The sequence below is a fragment of the Myotis davidii genome, unplaced genomic scaffold (assembly GCF_000327345.1).
Source record: "Myotis davidii unplaced genomic scaffold, ASM32734v1 scaffold327, whole genome shotgun sequence".
Taxonomy (NCBI): Eukaryota; Metazoa; Chordata; class Mammalia; order Chiroptera; family Vespertilionidae; genus Myotis; species Myotis davidii.
Window position 1 is genome coordinate 906,761 of NW_006298628.1, and position 25,607 is coordinate 932,367.

The 25,607-nt window shown below is 50.4% G+C and overlaps 1 protein-coding gene and 1 long non-coding RNA gene across 12 annotated transcripts in view; both read left to right on the forward strand.

The window, feature by feature from the left end:
- SPAG9 (sperm associated antigen 9) overlaps window positions 1–9,298 on the forward strand; it is a 77,992-nt gene extending 68,694 nt beyond the window's left edge. For 8 of the 11 annotated variants that reach the window (XM_015570832.1, XM_015570831.1, XM_015570833.1 and 5 more), the window contains 4 exons: window positions 668–706; window positions 1,617–1,793; window positions 4,405–4,554; window positions 6,298–9,298. In XM_015570832.1, coding sequence (XP_015426318.1) covers window positions 668–706; window positions 1,617–1,793; window positions 4,405–4,554; window positions 6,298–6,413 — 482 coding nt within the window. In that variant the 3' untranslated portion in view covers window positions 6,414–9,298. The remainder of the gene's footprint in view (window positions 1–667; window positions 707–1,616; window positions 1,794–4,404; window positions 4,555–6,297) is intronic. The other 3 variants (XM_015570829.1, XM_015570830.1, XM_006774218.2) reach the window with 1 other exon arrangement.
- A 47-nt stretch (window positions 9,299–9,345) lies between these two features.
- LOC107184749 overlaps window positions 9,346–25,607 on the forward strand; it is a 19,072-nt gene continuing 2,810 nt past the window's right edge. The window contains exon 1 of the long non-coding RNA XR_001515644.1: window positions 9,346–9,492. This is a non-coding gene — a long non-coding RNA (uncharacterized LOC107184749). The remainder of the gene's footprint in view (window positions 9,493–25,607) is intronic.

Sequence of the window (25,607 nt, forward strand, 5' to 3'; positions counted from 1 at the left end):
GTGTGTTTCTCTCATTATGTTCCATTACATTGATCATTCATTAAATAAGTGTTTTTGTTGCAAAATTCACAGGCAGGGAATGGTTTGGAAACAAGTGTCCTAAGTACAAAAGATAAGTTAATAAGGAAATATCTCAGAACAGCCCTGTCTTTTTTCAGGGGAAGGAAGGAGGGCCAGAAGGTGGTATATCTGGAGCCTTAAAGAACCTAAGTTCTTAATCAGTTACTTAGAAATATACATGCTTAGACCACTTACACCCTAAGAGATCATAGGATATCCCAGAGTTCATTTTAGCTCTTTATAAAAGAGCGTGCCACTTTGGCACTGTTACTTTGAACAGGTTTTTTTAATGAAAAAGGGGAAATATTAGCATTAGGAAATGCTCCCCATTAATTAAGTTCTTAAGAAATTATGAATCACTGCAATTGCTTTATGATGGAGAAAAAATCACTGTGAATCAAATTGTATATTTTGGGCAGAGAAATTGTAGAGAGAGGCTTTGGTTAAGAACTTTTGAGTGTTACTCGGTATTATACCAAGTTGGACTTGGTTAGGCGCTTTGGGCACCAAGTCACCAGATAGGAGACTCCGAGAGTGGTGGCTCATAGTAATTCTTCTCCCCCCTGTCATGCACCTCTCCATGTCCCCTTTCCTCCTCTCGCTGTAGCTGTAATCCTCCACCAGGGACGTTTACTGGGGCTGAGGGGTAAGTGCAGATCCTGATCCCACTCTTCCTCCTGGCTTCCGATAGCCACCGTGAGGCTGTCTCACGTCTCTAGATGCCTCCTGAATGTTCTCAGTGTCACCCACTTGCAGTCACTGCATCGCAGCAGGTGTTTGTTTTGTTTTTGACGTCTGTTCCATGGCCACCGAACTACTCAGCTGCTTAGTCTGCTTATCACCTTTTGTTGCAGCTGAACTTTCTTTTCGGACTTTTTTCCTTTCCAATAAAAACACAAAACATCTCTCACAACTGTCATTAATCTACATTGTTTACTCTTGTTACCAGTTATGTTTCTTTCATTCACTTACTGGCCCATGGAATGGGGATGTTTTGTGAGTCTGGTCATTCTAAAACAATCCAGCAAATCACTGGTCTGGTGTCAGTGAAAGTGACTGTATTGTAGTGGCTGCGTCCTTTAGCACAGCTTCCCACCACTCCCCGCAAGGGGGATAGTCTTACCACAGGGGAGAAAAATTAAAAGATAAACAATACAATTTTTATTTTAAAATATGCCCTTTGACTTTTAACTATGTACTGGTTAGTTTTCTAAAATGAGGATTAAAAACAAAACAAAACAGATATTCCTAAGATTCAAATCTGTTTTCTTTTGTTCACTAAAATGATTTTTTAAAAATTACTAGATGTGTTGAAAAAGTGAGCTTAGTTATTGCTAGACTGGCAAAATCCCCTACTCCATTTACTGAGGTACTTAAAAATAACTAGCATGCTGTCTCCTCTTCCAGCTTTCTCTTGATTTGGCATTGCTGCCTTTGTTTTATCTCAGCTGGCTGTAGCTTTTAGATAATATCTGTCATAAGGATTAACCAGTAACCTCTTGCATCATTACAATTTTCTAGGGGAAAATAGTTGGTATTTGGTTTTTCCGTTGCAGCAAATAAAACCTCAGGAGCACCAGGAAATCGCCCTGGAAGTGTGATCCGTGTGTATGGTGATGAAAACAGCGATAAAGTGACTCCAGGGACGTTCATACCCTATTGTTCAATGGCACACGCTCAGCTTTGCTTCCATGGGCATCGGGATGCGGTGAAATTCTTCGTGGCCGTCCCAGGTGAGGTGGATTATCCTGTTGAGAAGATGCATGTCATTGTCTCTCTCTTGTCCCTTAGTTCCACTACCCGCTCAAATGCTAAGCACTAGAATTACAGATCATTTCACCAATGTATATGAGAAGCTCTACAATGGCGGTAAGAATAAAGCACTGTAGGGCTATTTGAATGAAGTTGTCATGGAATCTCCTCACCCCCCAAAACAAACTTCTTGATTTTTATTTATGCAACAATCCTGCTTACTTTTTAAAGCAGTTGTATTATTTTATCACCACAGAATACCAAAAATGGTCTTGGCCTGATAAAGGAGATAGCTAGAAAGAAGCCCCTGTCATCGAGGCTTGGTGCAGGAAGACGGGGAATGTGCTCGTACCTTTATCAGTGCAGCGGCCAAGAGCAGTGGGCGAGGAGCTCGGGAGTCTGGGCCCTCCGCCTCACCCCTTGCCTGTTACTGTGAGCAAGTGGCCTCACCGCTGAGACTCGTTTCCGTGTCTTCTTACATGGACATGATTTTAATATCTGCTCCCTGCCGGCCTCATTGATTGTGAAAACTAATGGAAGTGCTTTGGGAACTAAAGGACCATCTAGAGTAAGAAGGTGGTAGTGTGATGTCCAATGGGAAGCGCTCTGCCCGTTGAGAATACTAAATGATGTTGCTGCCACCTGTAAGCAGGATCCATGTTTTGAATTTTGTCCCCATAAGAGGCTAGTTTAAGAGTTAGACAAATTTCAAATATGACTTTACCACACCAGCTCACTGTGTCACATTGGACATAGTGTTTTAGCGTATTAGGGTTCTTCAGAGAAACAACCAACAGGGGGTGTGTGTGAGAGAAAGAGGAGGATGGGGGAGAGAAATGGGGAGTGGGGAAGTGGAGATGTTTTGATTTATTTATTTTAATAAATTGGCCCATGCGATTATGAAGGCTGATCTATTTGCAATCTGCAGGGCAGCTGGCATACTGGAGACCCAGAAAAGCGTTAATATTACAGCTTGAGGACAAAAGTATGCTGGAGGCAGAGTTCCCTCTTCCTTGGGGGTCTATCTTTTCCTCTTAAGATCAGCAACTTAAGAGATGAGGCCCACCAACCTTATGGAGACTAATCTGCCTTACTCAGAGTCCGCTGACTTAAATGTTAACTATGCCTTCACAGCAATATCTAGACTGGAGTTTGGCACCAGGTTGACAGATGAAATTAACCATCACACTTTTCCCCCCAAGGTGTTCCAAAGATGAGGTGATGAGTGAACATAGTGCAGGGCTCACACATGGTGCTCTGGTTACTCAGCATTCTTGGCAACATAGTAATGAGCTTTCTAAACGTCTTGTATTTGTGTAGTTATTTCCTTAGGATAAGTTCCTAGAAATGGAACTGCTGGTAATAGTGTTTTCTTGCTTTCTCAAAGAAAGAAAAAATATGTCTTAGAGTCCCCTTCGAGTCTCTTTTATATTTCTCATTTTGAGATTTGTTAAGTTCGTGCATAAAAATATAGTTTATTCAATTAACTATGGTTCTTATATCTGAATAAATGTGCTCCATTCTCCTATTGATGGACCTCTAGATCTTTTCTGCCTTCCTCCCCGCCCCCCAAGTATTAAAAATAGTACTGCAGCAGACCTTCTCCTGTATATGGGAAAGACTTTCCTGTTGGGTATAGATCTGGAAGTAGAATTGGCAACACTGTTGACCAGTTGGCCCTAACGATTAAACCTTCAGGTTGGCCCTATTATCATACCTCTGTGCTCTTTCTCCTGTGTCGGAACTAACCAGTCTGGAGTAGTTTTCTCTAGCAGGCCTGGTTTCTTCCAGAGCATCATTGAGTAATGCATGAGTGAGACACTGTGGGAATAAAGTAAACTGTCCTATCCACCTTCAGCATACATTACTTTCTAAAAGTGTGTTGCACCATAGGATTGTGTCCTGCTGTGTCCTGGAGGCATGGTCTGTGCAGCGTGACCAAAGGACAGCAGATTCTCCAAGAAGAAAACATACCCCACAGTCAAAGCTTTCTAAGAGGGGTGTCCTAGAGATTGTAGTGTGAATAGTTTTTTAAGGTTTCTCTCTCTACCATTTCATGCTCCAGGATTCTACCTTAGAACACATTTAGCAATCATTTTATTTGCATAATCTAAAATATAAGGTATACTTTTCTTAAGTATGAAAGGAAAACTGTGGATTTGAAATAAATATAAATATTAATGAGGAATACCCAAACTCATAAGGCTTAAGGTGAAGACTTTCTTTAGTCTTTTACACAAAAGCACATGTACCCTCTCAGGAGAGAGGCCTTTCCACTGTCCCTCAGATCAAGAGATGTAGATTGTAAAAGTCTGAAGCAGGCAGCTAAGACCAGCCTGGCTGTACACAGATTTTATGCTAAATTTTGGACCTATGGTTTGGTACAAAATGGCTTCATTTAGATTTTAAAATGGGCTCTTAGGACCTCTCTAGATGTTTTCTGATCATGCAGAGGCTTCTAGCATCCCCAGTACTTTGGTTGTATTAGGATATACTTGCTTTTTTGGTTCAAGTTTCTGAAAATATTCAGAAAAAAATGTTTCCCCACTGCAATCAATGATAAGTAATATTCACTTGTTCCTGTATAAATAGGTCAGGTTGTCAGCCCACAAAGTGGCAGTAGTGGCACAGATCTGACAGGTGACAAAGCAGGGCCATCTGCTCAGGAGCCTGGCAGCCAGACGCCCTTGAAGTCTATGCTTGTCATCAGTGGAGGAGAGGGCTACATCGACTTCCGGATGGGTAAGTCGGTGGTTCTGGGAGCGCAGATTCCACTGGGTTCTGTGACTTGGATTTTCATAGTAAACCAGAAACCACTCGATAAGTTATTTCTTAGAGCTTTTCTTTGAATTCTTTACTTGGAAAAGCACTTCATATATTTCCTTCTATCCGTCCTTCCTTCCTTTTTGGATTTCTTTTTATACCAAAGTGCATTTGTTTTGAACTACCTGATTATATTTCAGTTCAGAAATTGAATTGTGTCTTTTTTTTTAATAATATATCTTTATTTCAGAGAGGAAGGGAGAGAGAAAGAGAGATAGAAACATCAATGAGGAGAGAGAATCATTGATTGGCTGCCTCCTACACGCCCCGCACTGGGGATCAAGCCCGCAACCCAGGCATGTGCCCTTGACCAGAATTAAAACCGGAATCCTTCAGTCTGCAGGCTGACACTCTATCCACTGAGCCAAACCAGCTAGGGCTGGATTGTGTCTTGAGCCTTTTGAAGAATGCTCATCTCCACAGTTGGATGTTGCTTTGAAAAGGCCACAGGGGTGGGTAAAGGAGAGCTTGGCCTACAGAGAGGAATGCGCGTTGTTAGGGGTCTTTCTTTCCCACTGTGTCTCGTTGACAGTATCAGTGTTGCCTTTGCCGGCTGACATGCAGGTGAGACACATTGCAGACTTCTAACAGAGGAGTGTTACAGCTTTGTCCCTGTGTGAGTGTAGGTTCTGCTAAAGAATCTGGCCCGCGAGGCGAGTTGTCCCTGGGCTGTGCCAGAATAACCGCTGGCTGTGCGCCCAGAGCAGTGGCTGGTCGGGACCTCATGGTCAGCCTCACTGAGCCACTCCTGGAAACACCCTCGTCTGTCTGTCCCTCGGCCTCATTCCTTCATCTCCACCAGCACTGTCCGTTCCTTACCCATCCTGACCCTGAGAATCCTGGGAAGGAACACCCAGCACGTCAGGTGGTGAATCTGATGTCTCTAGTGCCTCAAGGAGGTGACGTCAGTGTCCGTGTGCTGGTGTCGGTTACCTTTGACCAGACAACTTCCCTGCCTGACAGGAAGGTGTTTGGGTTTAGTTTGTGGGGTCTGTCCCCACACTTGCACATTTATAATTCTACTAGAGGCCCTGCACAGGAAATCGTGCGTGGGTAGGGTCCCTAGGCCTAGCCTGCCATCAGGGCCACCTTCCGCCCTCTTGCCAGTCCCCAGTCCTGTCCGCCACCACCCATCCTGGTTCCCCATCGTCCCCCCTTCGCCATCTGTGATGGGAGCCTGCAGGCCAGGGAGAGGGCGGGGGGTGGGGGGGACCGAGAGGTGGTCAGTGCACTTCGTAGTGACTGGTCGTTACGCCATTATGGTCGCTGGGTTTTTATTATATAGGATCTAGTCTCAGTTCTTAGTTTGAAATAGACAAATGTAGACTGGCCATTTTGGATAAACACAGAATTAGACAGCTTTGCCTTCTTAGCTCCCATTTCTGTAAACTGCTGTATGCAGACCTATTGGGATGAGTCTCCAACGTGGTACAGAGAACTCTTGGTTAAGATGTGGTCTGGAAAGTGAATTACCCTTTTCAGAAGTCAGGCAGGCAAGACTCCTGTTCGTGGCATTGCTCTCGCTGTGTTCTCTGCGACGGGAGTCAGACAGGTTGTGTGCGCACTGTTGATGCACTGACCACGAGCATCGTGTCTGATGTACAGCGGCCTGCACCTTCCATGCTCAACCTAACTGGGGTCTCTTTATCCTCCACCCACCAGGTGATGAAGGTGGAGAATCAGAGCTGCTGGGAGAGGATCTTCCACTTGAACCTTCTGTTGCCAGAGCGGAAAGGAGTCACTTGATAGTGTGGCAAGTGATGTATGGCAGTGAGTGAGCCCATAGGACACAGGTGGAGACGGGCATGCCGTCTCTTCTGCATGGTTCTTTCCCTTCCTCTTTATTTAATGCTCTCTTTGTGAAAAAAGATGCACCACATACTGTGTGAGCATTTCCCCCCGTTAACTTCACATTATAAAATCTGTCCCACTGTCATAATACAGGAACTAGCTGTTTTACTGCACCAGTGTTATAGGCAATTTCAGTGTGTTATGAACAAATCAAAGAATGTTTACTTTCTACAAACTGGTGAATTCTAGAAAGCAATCCAGATGTGGTTTATTCTGCCGCAGCGAATATCACTCACTTCATTTGATGGAGTCACTTTTTAGCTGTCACTAATAATGGAATCAATGGAAACACTTGATAAGTGAAACTGTACCATTAAGGACAGTCGTAAAGTTTCCCTCAATGTATTATAAACTGACACAAATTAATACTGGGTGGATCATCAAGATTTATCTAATGTCCCAAGAGGGCTAAAAGCTAACTGTAAATTACTTAACTTTCACTTTCAAGTCTGAAAAATCTTGTTTATATGGTATATAAAAACTTTGTTTTCATCAGATGGGGGGGTTTTATATTAAAGAAATTAAGACTACACTATTTAAATAAATGTTTCCTATTTCTGACTTATTAGAGCTCTAAAGTTTATGAGGCCTGCTTCTCTGAATATGCTAAATTTTTTTGAGGCTAGTTTCACTCATTTTCATACTAATATGTCTGAAAGTTTGTACTTAGAAGGCTTAGAAGATAGGCATCAGCAGTGAGAGGATTTTTTAAAAAGGAAATTGTTTTGGATTCTTTGTATCAGAGGACGGTTGAGTTTTTTTTTCATGTAAAAAAATTAACTGTTTACTAATTGTTCTTGGGCCGCCCTAAGCAGTTAATAGGAGTAAAGCTGTGTTGTTGATGGAACGTGGCCTAATGGACCGAGAGAGAGAGACTTGATTAGAAACGGTCGTTTCTCTTGTTCTGTAGGAAACTACAGAACCGCTTGCACTTGATATTTTGTATGTAAATGACACATCAGAGCTTTTATGCCCTTGCAAGATTAAAATGCCATCGTCAAAGAGGAAAACCATGAAGGGCAAGACCACAAACCAAGACACCACGGAGTAGATGCTGACACATCTTTTCACCCTCAATGCCCATTTAAAAAGTAGAGTCTACTCTACCCCGTTTAATACGTTTTTTAAGAACCATTATGCTGCGGTTTTTTCCCTCTCAAGCTTCTCGAAAATGTGTGATTTATCATTTTTTACTCATTACTTTAAGCAAAGCTAAATATGAATGTAAGTGCTATTTTTAAAATACAAACCTGTTGGATAACAACCCCTTACCAGGACTATCAAAGAGAAGAAAGCAGACACAGGCCCGTCTCAGTAGTCTGCCAGGAATTATTTTCTGAACTGTCGTGTAAAGGTAGTTGTAAAAAGTACGCCTTGTCTTTGCTTCATACACATGATGAGGGTAGCTTATAAAACACACGAGCTCTAAGGAGCTGGAGCGGGCCTTTGGGTCCGTGGCGACATGTGTCTGTGAGCACATCGTGTGGCAGTACAAGTGTGGCTGCTGTAGACGACTAGAAGAAAAACCTCTTCTTAAAAGGATCATGTTCTTGCTTAAGCTGCGTGCTTTTCTTCAGGCCACCTTTCCAGGACCCCCCATAACAGGTTTATATTCTTGTAGCGTTCGCTTTGGTCAAGGTGGTAACAGGGAGAAAATGCTAACAAGTAAGCTGCTTGCAGGCAGCAAAGCAGTTGGTGTGAACTGCCTGTAGCTTGCATGTCAAGGGCAGAAAAGAAGTACCTGGGGTTGGTCTCTGTGTAAAAAAAAAAAAAAGAAAGAAAAAGAAAAATTACCCTGTGGGTCAAACGACCCGGATTCCGAGAATTTCCTCATTTTATTACGCTTCGGTTCTATGTGAGGCTGAGCCACGTGACACTGCGGTCATCACCCCTTGCTGCTCTGCAAGAATGGCCGTGTGGCACCATGAGCCTGGCACTTACGGGACTGTGAAGGCCGGCTGAGCTCCCTGAGCAAAGGGAGGGTATTCTCTAGGAACTCAGTTTTGAGAGCATTTTTCTCAAATTCCTGTGGATCTAAAATTTTAAAATAGGAATGAATATCTTAATAACTGCAGATTATTGAGAGTGTACAAGGTTTTGAGCACAACATATGCAGCACATAACTTTCCCAGTTAGTGCGTTTGCACAGAAGAGGTTAACATGCCTTCTCTCGGTTGCCGTGGTGTTCCTTTCTTGTGAAGGTCTTCCCGCATTGAGAACAGACCCTCTACGGTGGCTGCCTTAGAAACACAACAAAGCAAACAGTTGTCATACAATGTTAACTGTCCTGAAGAATGCGTGTCTTGCAAATGCTTGGAATTGAGTATTTATTTCCTTGTGAGTATTATGACCGTTACCAAAGGACTCAGCCAGACTTAGAGCTCTTCTTCATTGATCATGTTTGTCACATGGGAAGAGCAGAGAGAATTAAACGTGGAAATCATAAATGCTTTTCTAACAGGGTTATGCTGTTTTATAACACAAAATGTCTTTTTCTTTCTCTCTAAAAAATTAAGTTGTTATTAATGTCATACATTTCTCAATATTTGAATATATATTTTAACCATTTTATGTTCTGACTTCGGTTTTTGTCCTAGACATTTTATCCAGCATATTACTTGCCTCTGTAATCTGAAAAATGGGTTCTAGATCGTCCTACTTTCCGTCTCTTGAAGGCTGAGGCTTCATTTCTATGAGCAAGACGCTCATTTAGCAATGTAGTTATTTCAGTATTTATTTCTATTATGGAATCCCTGGGGTTCGGAATGTAACTTTGTACATGAAATATATATAAATATGTATATGAAACATGTATGAGGTCCCGAGTATTTTGTTTGTTTTTGCCTTTCCTAGGAGTCTGAACTTGGTTTTTATTTGAAAGTTTGATAATCTTCCCCGATCCAACATGTCGTTTCTGGGGGACTGCCGCCATTTGGCGCTAGCTGGAAGTGAGCCATGGGGAATACATGAAGGACACGCCTGCTGGCTCACGTGTTCACATGAGACGTGAGTAATAGACACTAGGGCTTTCTAGAAATGTGGGTGTGCTGAGTAACACCCCACACGTGACACTATGGCATGCCATTTGCCGGATCACTCAGTAGTAAGAAGCAGGTGCAATGCAGACGGGAGTGAGCGGTGTGCTTATTCGGGCCCATTAGCCTGGGAGAGACTCCTGCAGGAAGGATGATTATAAGACGAATCACGTGGTAGCACAATGTGACTCCCTGTGCCGTGCGGTGGTATTGAGAGTAATCCAGTGTATTTTGTGTACAAGAAATGGGAGTTTCTGACGTGATGGTAAAGGTAGCCCTGATGGGCATGTGATGAGGACAGTTCGCTAGACAAATGCACAGCCATCTATCCAGTGAGGTTGGATGCTCTAAAACGGTGGTTCTCAACCTGTGGGTTGCAACCCCTTTGGGGGTCAAACGACCCTTTCACAGGGGTCGCCTAAGACCATCGGAAAACACATATATAATTACATATTGTTTTTGTGATTAATCACTATGCTTTAATTATGTTCAATTTGTAACAATGAAAATACATCCTGCCTATCAGATATTTATATGACGATTCATAACAGTAGCATAATTACAGTGATGAAGTAGCAACGAAAATAATGTTATGGTTGGGGGTCACCACCACATGGGGAACTGTATTAAAGGGTCGCGGCCTTAGGAAGGCTGAGAACCACTGTCCTGGAATATAATTAATAGCCTGGCTCATTCCTGACCTTACCTACCTGCCCCTTCATCCTCTGGGGCCTGCCGAGTCATTGTGGAGACAGGTGAATTCCTTCCGGCCTCATTCAGTCATCGTCCTGATTCAGCCAGTGTCCAGTGAGAAGCGAGAGGAACATCATAGGACAGGAAATGCTCATCCTCGTTCTGCTGGTAACAGGACAGAGTGCTGTCCTCACCACTGGAACGGCTGCCTGCAGTCCCACCCGGGGGCGCGGTGGTCTTTCACACAGATACTGCCCAAGCCCCAAGCTCTTCCTGGTCCCCCCCCCCCCCCACCCCAGGCCTCCTGTCCCAGGTAGGCTTGAGAGCCCTGACCATCACAGAAGGCACAGACCTTAACTTTCTGCAGTGGCCAACTAGTTAGAAAAGGCTTTGCAGTTAGGGAACTTTTCAGAAAGCTTTAAATATTTGGTAATGACTGCAGTTGAGTTTTAAAGTCAGTTCCTGTACAGACACAGTGGAATAGAGGCAGAGCAGGCTGTACGCCTGTCCAGGCTCTGCTCCTGCAATGACTCTAGACAAGTCACTAACACAGCACCCCAGAGTCACCCAGAAAGGCATCAGCTCCACCCAGACCTACTTACTGGGTCGGATCCTCTTGTGGAGTCTGAACCCAGGCATCTGTGAATGTCATAGGGAAGTGTGCTGTGTGGCTAAGGTTGAGGGATCCTGTTTAACATATTCAGACCTTAGTTTCTCATGAGTTAAAGGTAGGTGGCTTGTCCAGATGAACTAAATCAGTGGTTCTCAACCTATGGGTCGCGACCCCTTTGGGGGTCGAACGACCCTTTCACAGGGGTCGCCTAAGACCATCGGAAAACACATATATAATTACACTAGGGGCCCAGTGCACAAATTTGTGCACCTTGAAAGGAACTGTGGACTGTGAGGCTGCTGTGGGCACAGGGGCGGGTCCCCGCCCAGTCCCTCACACCTCAGCCCCTGGTTCCCCTGTCTGCCAGCAGCTCCATTCCTGTTGCCGCCACTCCCATGCTCTGACAGTGCTGTCCCTGCTCATCAGTGGATGTGAACAGGGCTGGTGCCATCAGCAGGTGCAAGTGGCGACTGTTGCCCCAATCACCCCTCAGGAGCAGGGGGTGGTGGAGAAGCCCTCGGGGGTGATTGGGGCTGGCAGCCACCGCTTGCACCTGCTGACAGTGCTGAGCAATTGGGGCTGACACTGGGCGCTGGCAGCGGGTGTGAGTCGGGCTGGCGCCGGCAGCAGATACAAGTACTGGGTGGGACCGTGGCATGCAGGAGCAAACAAGGTTCAGTAACCCCCAGAGGCTTGCCCCGATGACAGCGACCGGCGCCCCGCCTTGGTTTGGCGCCCCAACTCACCTGCTACACCATCCTGCCATGGCCAATGCCTGCCATGTTTCACACTTTGCTGCCTGCTGCTGATGCCTGCCATGTTCCACATGCGCCCCCTGGTGGTCAGCACACGTCATAGCTACTGGTTGTTCAGTTGTTTGGTTGTTCGGTTGTTCTGTTTGGTCTATTTGCATATTAGCCTTTTATTATATAAGAATATTGTTTTTGTGATTAATCACCATGCTTTAATTATGTTCCGTTTGTAACAATGAAAATACATCCTGCATATCAGATATTTACATGACGATTCATAACAGTAGCAAAATTACAGTTATGAAGTAGCAATGAAAATAATTTTATGGTTGGGGGTCACCACAACATGAGGAACTGTATTAAAGGGTCACGGCATTAGGAAGGTTGAGAACCACTGATCTAAGTAAATCCTAGCTCTAGTCCTTTCTGGCTCTGTGGCCCTGGCTCTGATCTGCCTCGGGTATTGTGTGCACAGTTGCCACCCACACCTGCTTGCAGATCCAGGTTGCCCAGTCCCCTAGGAGGCCCAGGTATCGGGTGGGTGGGATTTGATTACTTAGAATTTCCAATTTATCAGAATGACTCTGTACAAAGGAGCCAGATGGTTTAGCTCCTTTCTTTTATGACCAAGCAGAACATTGGCTCCTACCCACAGTGGGGGGAAAAAGTAGTTATGATTTTATTTGAGGCTGCAAAGGAGAGGTGGACCAACCAGCCCCAGCTCCCCGGGCAGGGGGTGGGGGTGGGAGTGGGGGGGGAACAACTTTGTGTGAAAGCCACAGTTCTCAACCTGGCCAGGAGAGGGGGGTATAGCCTGAAGCACCCAGAGCTAGTTCAGCATGAAATTATTTCCTCCTTTCTCTCCTCTAAGGACTATCAGATGTCTATTTGGGAAAAATTTCCCAGGTGATTCTGATTCTTGCACTGGGGAATAAAGAGCAGCCCAACTGGGTTCACAAACATCTGTTTTTCCAGGAGACAATCTTCATCCATACTTAGCTGTCATTACCAGCTCATGGTGACCTGCCAGCAGGCTCTCCCCAAGCTCAGCCCAGTGTCCTTTCTTTTTGATTCATGGGTAATTGAAGCTTATGGTACTTAGAACGTATTGCTACATTCAAAGCTTAAAGAGAATATTTCATCTCCCATTCATAGAAGAAAGCCATAACCCTTTAGTTGTGATCATGACTAGCTTGCATTTACATAACATCTCATAATTTTTCTCAAAGTCTTTGCTTCATAAACTCAAAGGTGACTTGCAGAGCAACCCTTTGGAGTGTGTGACCATCCTCAGGATCTAGAGGCCTGGTCACAGGAGGGGCCCTGCCCGTTGGCAAACCGGTCCAGCTGAGATGAGTAAAGGCCAAAGTCCTCACTGGGGAGAACAACCAGTTACTGCTAGATCTCCAGCCAGGAAACCTGGTTTGGATCCTGGGCCTACTGTTTAATTTTGTGGCCCTTCACTAGTCACTTCAACTATTGTTTCCTTACTATGAGAAGAGTAAACCCCTGGCCTGGGTTCTCGCGACGGCTGCGTGAGGGAGTGAGGTGGTTGCAGCCAGCACACCACCTGCCCTCGTGGGCCCTCAGCAGCAGCAGAGGTTCCCAGGAGCCAGGTTTGTGGGGGTGAGGAAGACCCTCAGGGAGACCGGGAAGGAGACAGAGAATGTGATGGCAATCAGGTGTTACGGCTGTACGTGGAAGCAGTAGGTGTACACCTGGGAGTGGGATGGTGTCTGCTTTGGCTATTTTGTAATGTGGTGGAAACAGAAAAACGCTTCCATGCTTATTTAACGCAGACAGTTCTTATTTCAAGTCTGTGTAGGAAGCAGAGGTGTCTTGCGCCCCTCAGGCCTTCCAGGGGGTGCCTTTCTCTGTTGCCTAATTTAAGAACAAGGTGTGTCCCGTGGAAATTAAACGTAGAAGGAGACCATATTCATTTTACTCCTCTGCAGGCACAAAGAGGGACATACCGAAGCATGAGAATATAAGGTCAGCATTTTTAGGTGCCATCAAAACATATTTATTCAGTATCTGTTGCTCATAATGCTAAAGGTGTGACTATTACACTCCTAGTCACTGCTTATAAACAGAACAGACATACAGAACTAAATAAAATGTTAACATTGATGCACAGCAAGGTGTGGAATGGGAGCAAAGAGATTATGGGCTTCCTACAAGATTACAAAAGCTTAGCATTGCTCTGCCCACGCAGGAGCGCACACCCCAGCTGTTGAGATGGATGTGGGGCCTCCCAGCTGCAGACCCCCAAAGAGGGAGCAGTCTTCCAGAAACTGCGGCTCCTCATCGGGAGGCTTCTGACTGTGGCATCTTACCCACAGTAACACGTGTTTGTTTCCTGCCCCCGTGAGGCCTCAGTTTATTTTCTTACTGTCCTTTTCATCCAGCTTCCTCTCCCTTACCTTCGCCAGCCCAGCCGGGTGACAGCTCCTGCAGTGAGTGTTGAGCTGTTTAGCCGTTCGGCTGCTGGGACAGGCCCTTGCAGGCAATCTCTGTCTCTGTTTTGGAGAGCTTCCCTGGAGCTGTAAGAAAGAAACGACGAACAAACGTTGGGCATGTTCTTCCCCAGAAAAGACTCCATAAGTGACCCTTGGAGGCATCTCAAGCCTTCGTCCTTCCTGGAGGAGCCTGGCTGGAGAGGAGCAGAAGTTGGGCAGATGTTTCTAGGCTCCCTGGGCTCTACCCACCCGGGTTTATCACACGCTCCTAAGCCCCGTGTTAGGGCTGTTTCTGGGGCCTCCAGGTGACAGTCCTTTCTTCCAAAGACCCTCTGATAAGAGCCCGAAGCCAGCATTTCAAAAGCCGTCATGATAAAGAAGTCGGTTCTAGCCCCTCCCTCCCACATCACCAGTCCCCTCCCCTGACGGACCCACAGCTCTCCTTATCTGTGGAAGCTGGGTGTGGCTCTCGTGAGCACCAGGCCACTTCTAGGATTGCATTCTTTAAGGGTGGCTCAGTGTGTGTGCAGCTGGGGTTGTGTGGACTAGTAACCTTCATGCCCAGCCAGATCCTTCAGGGAGGGGACTCGTGCAGCCTGAACCACGTGATACAAACCAGCTGCTTTGAAGCCCCCGTTTGTCCCTGAGGCATCAGGCACCCCTCCCGTGAGTGGAAGGAATGTGTCTTATGAGGAGACAGGCTGTTGGGTTCCGCCCTGCAGTCCCCACAGGTGCCCAGCTTTTCCTCCTTGGACCTGGGAAGAAGCCCCAAAGCCTCAAGTCTGCTTCAGGGCAGCAGCTGAGGCTCGAGAGCGCTGCTCCCAGGGCCCCTGTGACATCACTTGGGAGGAAAAGAGAAGAGCTGAGAGGTAACACTTCATCAGGGAGATCTGTGGCTTCCCAAGACCACCCCTTCCCAGAGCAGAAAAGAGGTCGGGGACCAGGAAATGCACTTGTTTGGAAAGCTGCCTTCTGAGAAGCTGGGCTCGGCTCCCTTCTGAACACAGGCGGTGCCGTGTTGGGTGGTGGTGCTGTGCTGGCATTCGCACCCAGTCGGCCAGCCCCTCATAGCTCCCTTCATTTTCCTGGGCCGTCATCCCAGCAAAGGCCCAGCCCGATCAGAGGTGCCCGGGACCGCACTGCACAGGTGAACTAGTTCACTCGAGCAACAAGCACGCTGAGGCCCAGAGCGGCTGTGCAACAGCTGAGGTTGGACTAGAACTCGAGCCTCTTGGTCAGTGATGGCGAACCTTTTGAGCTCGGCGTGTCAGCATTTTGAAAAACCCTAACTTAACTCTGGTGCCGTGTCACATATAGAAATTTTTTGATATTTGCAACCATAGTAAAAAAGATTTTTTTTGATATTTATTTTATATATTTAAATGCCATTTAACAAAGAAAAATCACCAAAAAAATGAGTTGGGTGTCACCTCTGACACGCATGTCGTAGGTTTGCCATCACTGCTCTTGGTTGTGCTGGTTCTGCTAGGCCACCCCCAGATTCTTGTCGCCCTGAGTTCTTTCACTCCCCAGGAGCAGGGAAAAGGGCTCTTGCCAGCCTCCCACCATGGCAGCTGTAGTCCCAGGACCCAGAAGGGAGACAGGTGAGGTGGCCAGAGCTGGGTGAGGTGAGAGGGTCTGTGGGGGTGAGGGAGCCATCAGCCACGGGATTACAGTAAAGGAGGGAGTTGCTGCGGCAGCCACCTCTGAACCAGGCGAAAGGAAATGTCACGGAATCGGCTTAGTGAGTTGCTTCAATAGAAACTTCATCCAAGGCCGATAATAAATGAGTTACATAACTCAGCAGGTCACAGCTCTAACTAAGCCCTTTATAGGCCATCCATCCACATTTATTTCCTGGATTTTATAACTGCTGCTGGAAAGGAAAAAAGGAGGGGGTGAGGATTAGAGGGAGAGAAGCGATGTGACTGGAATAAATCAGTCCACCCCAGTCTCCTGGCCCCTACGCCCCCACAGCTTATCCTGGGGGCTGCCGAGTGCCCGCGGCCAGGAGGCTCGGACCCGCCCAAGCTGCTCCGAGCAGCCTCCGGCTTCAGGCTGCTTTCTCGCTGGCCATTTCCTATTCTGTGAAACGACAGGTTGGACAGAAGCGTTCCAGGGTCCCCTTCCTCTAAACATGAGCAAAAGGGGATTACGGCTTGTTGCCCAACCCCCACCAGAGTTAGTTGGGGGAGGGGGAGAGAGCTGCTAGCACATTAATGGGGCAGTGAGGAGCCAGAGGAAAGAGGGAAGGCTGGCCCACTTGGGGGATGCGGGTTTGTTGAGGCCACCTGGGTAGGCAGGGAGCCTGGAGGAGCCTAAAGGACCCTTGCCACCTTCCCCCAGCCTTCAGGTGCCCAGGCCCAGAGGTGGCCCTGTGTCAGGACACGGTGCACATGCACACGCGCACACACACACACACATACACACACAGTCCTGGAGAGGAGGGCGGCTCACAGCAGTTGCCATCCTCCGGCCCTGAGAGGGCTCAGCGCTGCTCCCAGGCCCTGGAGCGTAAATGTCTCAAACTCCAGCTGACAGGAAGGGAGAGGGAGAGACAGATAGAAACATCAATGATGAGAGAGAATCATTGATCGGCTGCCTCCCACACGCCCCCCCACTGGGGATCAAGCCCATAACCTGGGTGTGTGCCCTGACCAGGTGACCTCCTGGTCAATGCTCAACCACAGAGCCATGCCGGCCGGGCAATACTTGGAAATATTTTCTCTGCTGCGAAACATAATGTGAACTCAGCAATGCTGAACCTAATGAACAAAAGCATTCGCTAAATCTTTTGTCAGAAACAGTTCTCCTGAGATGCTCAGAAGAGAATTTTGATGCCTTGAGAATAAATAAAAGACCAGAGAGAATTTCAAACAAAAGGTGAACCGGAAGCCATGTGGGGGTCATGTGGAAATCACACGGAGTCTATAGCTCAATGAATTTTTTCAACGTGAATATACCCTTGTAGCCAAACATGAAGTCTCTTGATCTTGCTGTGTTTTTTTTCTGCCCCAACTACAAATTTGACTAAATAGCACTGAAGGGTAATTTGTCTTTAGTCTCTTAAAGGGGCAGCAAAAAAGGAAATTCCACCATGCATCATTCTGTAAAGACCTCCTTATAGAAGCTTCTCTCCACCCAAATCTCTCCCTTCTTCCCTTCCATTCATTCCTTTCAAAAATATTTATTGAACAACTACCAGTTTAGGCGCTGGGTCGATAATGATAAACAAGATAGCAGCACACTGGGCTTGATCCTTAAGGCAGCTGCGGGCAGGGCTTCCCCCTGGGCGGGTGGCTCAGACCAGGGTCCTGCTTTTGTGGCAGGGGTGGGTCACATGGGAGTCACCTGGTGGAATGTACTGTTTGGAAATATTCAGGGTTGATGTTTTTCCTCTCTAAACTACCTACTCTGAGATTTACCTTGTACTAGATCTCAAATTCTATGCTGCCTCTATTTAACCTGCTTATTATTTGCGGCCATAAATACACTGAGTGGCCAGATTATTATGGCCCCCCCGTCAGTACAATGAAGTGAATTAGTTATGCAAATAATAATAATAAAACCTTGAGAGTATTTGCTTAGGAAGTTTTCAATATTCAGTATTTTTGGAAGCGTCAATGAAGTACTGATGGGGTGGTCATAATAATCTGGCCGGTCATAATCTGGCCACTCAGTGTGTACTTTATAACATTTAGATGTACTTATCTCAGTAAACATATACCAAATATATTTTTTAAAACAGGTACCACTCTGTGATGATAATTGCAGAAGTTAGGTATCCTTAAAGGAACACCACAAACTGAGTGTTTGCACATGCACACATATTCTATTCAGCCCATGACACTGCTGTATAAGGAAAATATTCCTGGACTTGTACATCCTTACTCCACTCCCACTGTTCCTAAATTCCTATCCTGGAGAGCCCTACAGGATCCAGAAGGGAAACCCAGCAAGAATTTTACTCTGAATGACAACGTGGCCGGATGGTTGCAGGCTGGGACGCAGTTAGTGGCCTGTCGCTATTTCGGATTATAAAGGGAGAACTTCTGAGTCCTGCTCCTACCGCTGCCATCAAGGACCTGGACGGCAACTTTGCCTTCACGCCCACATCCCCCTTCCCAAGTGTACACGGCTGTTGGGCGTTTCAAACACGTTGTTTCTGTGCAATCAACGTGCAAACACAGCACCCGACACAAAGCAGTAACGCACTCCGGCAAAGGTGGGATTGAATGCAAGCACCGTGAGGCTGCTGTGCTACTGGCCACACTAGCAACTTCCCTGCCGCAGCCCCCGGGAAAGTGCCGGGTGAGTCCCTGGGAAAAGTAAATAAACAAATATAAGCAGTTTCGTGCATGAAAGCGAAGATGACACCCGTGAGCAGGTCTAGCCCGAGTTTAAGAATTTCAAGGTTGGTGGGATCAGGCCTTGGGCGGGGGTTCGGGAAGCCTCCCCACCCCGACCCCCAGCTGGTGAGCCCCTGCGAAGGTGGGCGGAGACAGGAGGGCCTGCAGCTCCCAGCATCCCCGGGAGGGAGAGGGAGGCGTGCCCTCAGCGTCCTCAGCCCTACGCTCCAGGGGAAAAGACAAAGGTCTCATGTCAGGAAGAAACTTCCAATCCAGACAGAATGTCTCCCCCTCGGAGAGGCCCTCGCGGAGGAGGCAGCTCCTACCTGGAGACTCAGAACAGTTCCGTTTATTTTTATTATTTTACATTGAAAAAATTTTCAATCACCGTTTACATTCAATATTTTGTATCAGTTTCAGGTGTGCATGATGCCCCCGGGACGTCTGGCACCCGTCTGACACCCGCAGTGGGGGTTACTGACTGTATCCCCTGTGCTGTACTGACATCCACGGCTACTCTATAGCCACTGATTTGTAATCCTTAATCTCCACCTTTTCCACCAGCCACCCACCCCCTCCCACCTGGCAGCCGTCTGTCAGTCTGTCCTCCACATCTCCGAGTCTGCACAGACCCTTTTATCAGGTCCTTGATTGTACTCAGCCGGTCCTTGGAGTCCGTGGTTCTCCCCTCCCCTCCCCTCCCCTCCCCTCCCCTCCGCTCGCCCTTCCCCCTCCGGGGCTGCCTCCTTCCAGAAACAGCTGCGTGTCTGGGCTTGTCCAGTCAGCTGGGTTTCCAGACGCAGACAGGAGCCCCACCCTCACGCCAGCCGGACCATTGATGACCATTGTTTGGGAGGTGCTGGGGTCCCCCCATTAAACAGGTGTCTGAAACGGAGACGCAGCGGGGAGGGTGGTGGAATCCCTAAGCGAGCTCCTGACCAGTCCAGAAGCCCGGCCCCGGCTGGGGAGACAGAAGCCCCAAGATCATCTCAGAGGATTCTCATGTGATGGTCACTGCATGTGCCCACTCCACCCCCGCGGGCCAGCCTGGGGCCGGCGCGAGGCCAGTCCGGGGGCTGCACCCTCACTGCCTGTGGCCCTCAGGCAGCTGGGGGCTGGGGGTCCCCGCTGGGCGGATGGCGCAGACCAGGGCTTCGCCACCTCAGTCGGCATGATTGGTTATTCTGTGTGGTCTGTGCTGTGCATTGAGGATATTTAGCAACATCCTTGGCCTCTACCCACTCAGTGCCAACAGGACACGCATGCCCTCCCCCGAGTCTTAACCAAAAACGCCTCCAGGAGCTGCCAAACGTCCTCAGGAGCAAAACCCTGTCTGAGAGCCGCCATCTTAGGTGTCCAAGGCCCAGGGTTATGCTCTCCCTGCTGCTGCCGCTCTGTGGGAAAAGTCCCCTTTGAAAACCTCTCCCCCGAACAAGCTCCCACCTTCAGTGGGACGCCAGGGCCTCATTCACGGAGTCGCTGTGAGGAACACCTGCTTACGGGGAAAACGCCGGATGGAAAGCCACCGAGTCAGCCACCCTGCTCCCTCTGACCCCCATGCATGGCCAGTGGGGACTGGGGGTGGGGTGGGCGTGACTGGGGAGGGATGGAGGGGGGGGTTGTTGGGGGAGGAGGCACATGCAGCCAGGCCCCTGCATGCCCAGCAGCCCCGAGGCGAGGCAGGCGGCAATGCCCGGTCAGCCGGCTGAACTTGAGCCTTCACCTTGCAGGTGGGTCGCCCTGATCAGGCCGAGGGATGGACGTGGCCTGCAGTTGTCTCATCCAGGAGTTGTTTACTGTGGCTGGGTGACCGCAACACCCTGACATGCCGGCCCCTGCAGGCAGGTCGATGGGCCCACTCAACGCAGGAGGTGGCCTTTGGTTCCGGGTTCTAGAATGGGATGGGGGCGTGGAGGAGGGGCTTCAGGACTCCAGGAGCTTCACCTTCCCCTGCTCTGTAACACGGTGTAGAGACCCCTGGAGCTCAACACCACATGCCAGCTCTCTGGGCCTCAGTTTCCTGGTCTGTGAAATGGCGGACACGGGCGGGATGGTTTCTAATAATTCACATGCATCGAGTATCTCCCAGGTGACACCGTTTTTACATACGTTTCATTTAGGCAGTGCTCTGTGAGCGAGGGACTGTAATTATTATCCTCATTTTACAGCTGAGGAAGGAAGCTGAGCTCAGAGAAGTTAATTAACTTGCCCAAGGTCACACAGCCAGTAAGTGGAGGGAGCCAGTCATGTATCTAGGTCTGACCCAGCGGCACTGCCGTGCAGAGTGACAATGAGTGCCCAGGAGAGGGGTGGCAGGGTGACCTGCAGCACGAGGAAGGGCAGGACCACGCACCAAGGCAGTGTGGGGAGGAGCTGACGATGACTCAGGTTTGGAGCCTGAGGGACAGGGAGGGAGGCGGTGCTATTAATAGAAATAGGGAAGTCAGGAGGCGGCAGGTTTAGGGCTGGAAGATGACAAGTGCATTCTTAGACGAGTTGAAGCTGATTTGCTACTAGGGGGACATTTAGGTCAAAATCCAGTTCAATTAGGAAAATTCAGCACCTATTACCAGCAACCTCCAAACCTGGGCCTGGGCTGAGCTGCGTCTGCTGCAGCCAGTGCCCAGCCCAAGTTCAAGTCCCACATTGACCGCTTGGGGGCGCCACTAGTGCAAGGACCACGGTGCACCTACCTGAGTGCCCGCTGTAGGGTCGACCCAGGGGACAAGGAGAGTTCTACCGAACCAGCCAGGCCCCCCCCGCCCCCCGCCAAAAATTTCTTATGTAGCTCACATAAATCTGAAACCAATTCTGAAAGAGTATGCACCTACCTTCCAAAGGCCCAGGCACCCGCAACTGCCATTTCAGGGATTTCTGTTGATCTTAGAACCTGTAGGAGGGAGACTGAGGGGAGGAGGGGAGCCCCTCCTCTGAGTGTGCGCTGGGGACCAGCTTGGGGCCACCTGCCTGTCCTGGCGCTGCAGGCGACCTCCGGTGGCCACGGAGCCCAGGGAAGCAGATCCCAGCTGTTCCAAACCGCGTGTCTCCCTGACATTTGCGTCAGCAGTTCTGCCCTTTGACTTTTAATTCCTGGGAGTGGAGGGTGGAGGCAACCTTGGCAATCAGGACTCATTATCTGCAATTCGATTCCAGCAGCAGTTACTGGGGTTAGGCCTGGCTGCCTGCCCTCCCCTCCCCCTGCCACAGCCCAGATGGACGGCAGAGCAGAGGGCAGGACGGGTTCCACTGGGGAGACACCCGCCCTCTCTCTGTCTCCTGACCTCCAGGAGCGTCCCGAAGAAACTGATGCTTACAAAAGTGCGCTGAGACCCCAGAACGAGGGGTGCCCCAGGCTCTCACCCAGCCAGGCCTGGGGCTCCCTCAGGCCAGCGTCCAGTTGCTTTGGGGCTTGGGACATGGGTCGGCCAGGCCAGGAGGTGCTGGCCTCCCAGCTGCCAAGGTTAGGGGTTCTCAGAAGGGAGGGGGTGGGTGAGCACCGAGAAGCCGGTGGGGCACCCCACGCCCTATTCCTCTTCGGTGTCCTGTGTCCCTATATTTGGCTTTGGCAACACCGACGTGCCCTCGCAGAGGGGCAGGCAGCCGGAGCCGCCGTCTCTGGGGCCTGGGCTATTTTGGAAGCAGCCTGGAGGGCGTTAGGGGAGGCAGGGGAGGCGTTAGGGAACATTTCCTCCTGGCTGGGAGGAGGCGAGGGTGTGTGGCTAGACTTGGCCCTGAGGCTGTTCTCAAAATTCCCTGTAGGTTCCTCCCATGTTCCTTCTGCTCGGGTTTCCTGGGGATGCCTGGCGCTGGGGCTGAGTCCGGGCAGGAACCCCCCCCTTCTCTCCCTGGTTGTTCCAGCTGCTCAGATATCATCCCTCAACTAAGAGCAGCCCCGTCCAGGCCAGGTCCCCTTGGCGGTTTCCAGCTTTCGATTTCACAGGCCACTAACATTTCCACGAAGACAGCCTAAGACCTGACATGGTCACCAGCTTTCCACTTTGCTGAGTTAAGGACGTTAAAGGCCATGTCAAAGGAAAGGCCCTTTTAATCTCTCTCTCTCTCTCTCTCTCTCTCTCTCTCTCTCTCTCTCTCTCCCTCCCTCCCTCTCTCACTCTCTCTCTCCTGCACTCTCTCTCTCTCTCTCTCCCTCCCGCCCGCTCTCTCTCTCCTGCAAATATACAGCTCCGGTAAGAGGGCCTTATTCAGAGTGAATAGGTCCAGCTTTATGAAAGCCTCCCTATATTGTCCTTATTTTTTCCTTGGCATTTTGCCACAAGCAACAGTTGGCCCCAGGCACCCCGTCGATGGGCAGGTGTTCCAGGAACTGCTGGTCCCTGTCACTCCTCTGCTGGGCCTAATGTTAAGGGCGGCCAGCAAGGGGGGGGGGCGGGCTCCTCAGACCTTTCTCTCTAGTGGGCTCATGCAGCCGCCACTCTGCTTCTTACCTCTTCCCGCTCATCCCACCCCAATATCTGCAGGAACTGGGGTGGGAACGGCTTCCCGCTGGTCCCAGCAGAGAGCCTGGTCACAGGGGGGCCACTGGTGGGGGCCTCCTGGAGAAGTCGGGCTCCTCTGAGGGACGCGGCTGTGGAAGGGGTGTCTGGACAGGCTCGGACCGCGGAGGCCGCCACTCCCTGGCCCTGTGATCTGAGACCAGCCCCACAACCTCCCTCCCTCCCGGAGCTTCTGTGCCTCGTTCTATAAAATGGACCATCAACTCCCCATCAAAGGGCCCGTGTGAGGACCAGATGAGAGAATGTCTGTGAAAGTACGTTGTGAACTCTAAAGCGGAAGCAGGGGTGGTTATTATCATTATAGGAAACTAGTAAATGGCTGGAGAAAGAGCACCCCAAAAGCTGACTTCAGCTTCTGGGTGCAAAGACGGGGCTCCTACCCACCCCCAGGTCTGGGATCTTAGAGCCTCTCCAAACCCACAGAGGAGCAACACCAGCCTGGTCCCCGCTAGTCAAGGCCTGGCCTGGACCACGCCTTCTGCCCCACACACGGCCCCGCCCTGGGCTCGTGCGTGGAGAAAGGGTCTGACATTCCTCAAGGCGTCTGTTTCCGTCTGGTGGCCACGCTGCATAGTTATCGATGTCTACCGCCCCCCAATGGTAGAGAAGTGTGTGAAGGGCGTCCCCCCAAAGGAGGCCCTGTTGGGTGGGATGAGGAGCCCAGTCCAATGCCTGCACTTCAAGGCAGGCAGAGGAGCTGTAAGGACCGCCCTGCCCCCATCCCATGTCGCTGTGGGGCGGGGTGGGGAGCACCCCACCACGTGCCCAGGCCAGGCCCACACCTGCTCTAGCTGTTGGCTTCAGACAACAGCCTCTCTGAGCCTCAGTCTACTCCTCTGAAAACAGGGCTCAGTCCTTACCTCCCGGGGTTGCTGTGAGTTACCAGGGTCACCTGTGGATGCCCAGTCTCTGAGAGGTCCCTCCCCACCTTCCCCAGACGCCCTGGCATAGTCACCATGGCCCCCAGGAACGTAGGGGTCCCCAGGCAATGTGAGCCTGTGGCTGGGCTGCTGCCCCACCTAGCGTGGATCCCCAGGCCCTGCCCCGGACAGGGGCCAACGGGGAAGGTTTCCTTGCCTCAGCCAGGCCCTGGCTCCCTCCCCCCCGCCCCCGGCTGCTCAGCAGCCAGTTGTCAGGAAGTCATTGCCACCTTCCCCAGCCCGCACCCCCACCGGGCCCAGTGCTGACACCCATTTGGCAAAGAGGTCGGAAAAGCCAAAAGCCGCTGACTCTTCCAGACCCTGAGTTCATTGACTGGTCAGGGACCGCCAGCCACACGCTGACCATGTGGTCAGAGGAGGTTTTCGGAGTGAACCTTCAGGCTTTCTGAAGTCAACCCGCCCCCGAGACACTCCTCCAACACACACACACACACACACACACACACACACACACACACCCCTCCATACGCTTGCCTGGACCTATATACCCGTGTTCCCCACACACGCATATCACACTGTACACACACTGCCTCCTCTCCCCGCAACATAAATAGTCCTACAGGCACAAGATAACTCCCTCCTGTGTATCAAATGTTTCATACAGCCACCCGCCCACAAGGGCACACTCCTACACATATGTGGCTGCAAGCACAGCCTGCACGCTCACACGGGCACACGGGCACTCGGAACCTCCTCACACACCGATGGGAGCTGCTGGCCACCACTAGCGGGCTACCCACGGGCAGCTTCGGCCTCTCCTGACTCACCCCGGCCTGTGCCCTGGACTCGGGCTTCGGGCTGGGCGGGTCTCTGAGCCCCTGGACCAGAATCCCCGGCAACCAGAGCGGAGACCATCCCAGCCAGACCTTCATTCTTATTTGTGGAAGCTGTGCCCAGAGAGGGCAAGGGGACGGTCATGTCCAAAATCCTCCCGAGTGCTTCGTTCGCGGTGTCTGAGCGCATGGCACGAAAGGAAGCACCCGGACTCCTTCCTCCCTCCCGCTGCCCCCCTCAGGCGCCTGGCTCAGCTCCTCCCTGCCCTGGGCAGAGCCGGCCACGCAGCTGGTCCCAGTCCCAGGGCTTCCTCCAGGAAGACCGCCCGGATTGGGTGCCGTGTCAGGCTTTCACCCTCTGCCCTGGGTGCAAGGTCACTGGAAGCTGCAGGGGAGGGTGCCCCCTGCTGAGGAAAAGCCTCCATGGGCCTTGGCTGAGTCCCACCCGCCCCTGCAGCCCGGCCCCTTGCTCCCTGCCTCGGTCTCCCTCCCAGGACTCAAGACCCTCAGCCTACATGTGGTTCCATCACGGGGCCCCAGGCTCAGGGGGCTGACTCTGTCCCGAGTCTGAGGGGTAGGGATTTCTGCCTGGGACGGTGCCTGGCACCCAGTAGGCGCTCAACAAAGTGTGTCTGGATGTTCCTCCTCCGGCTTCTCACCGGGAACCCGGCGCCCGGCTGTTTCCCATCAGCCAGGAGCTGGGTCTGCCTTGTGGACGGGTGACCTTGGACCTGTCTGTCCCCCCTGAGCTTCAGCTGCCACCTGGGAGGGAGGGGCTGACGCGGGGAGAATGGGAGTCTCCGGTGATTCCCGGGACCATGCCTGGGGGGGGAGGGGGGCGGGCAGCCAGGCCCCAGCACTGCCCCCTCCTGCTGGCTTTGAGAGGGCACCCTGTGGGCAGAGCCAGGCGGGAGCCCCGCGTGGTGAAGAAACCTTCCTGCCAGAACAGACCCAGGCCTTCAACTTGGGAAGCCACAGGACAAAAGGAGTTC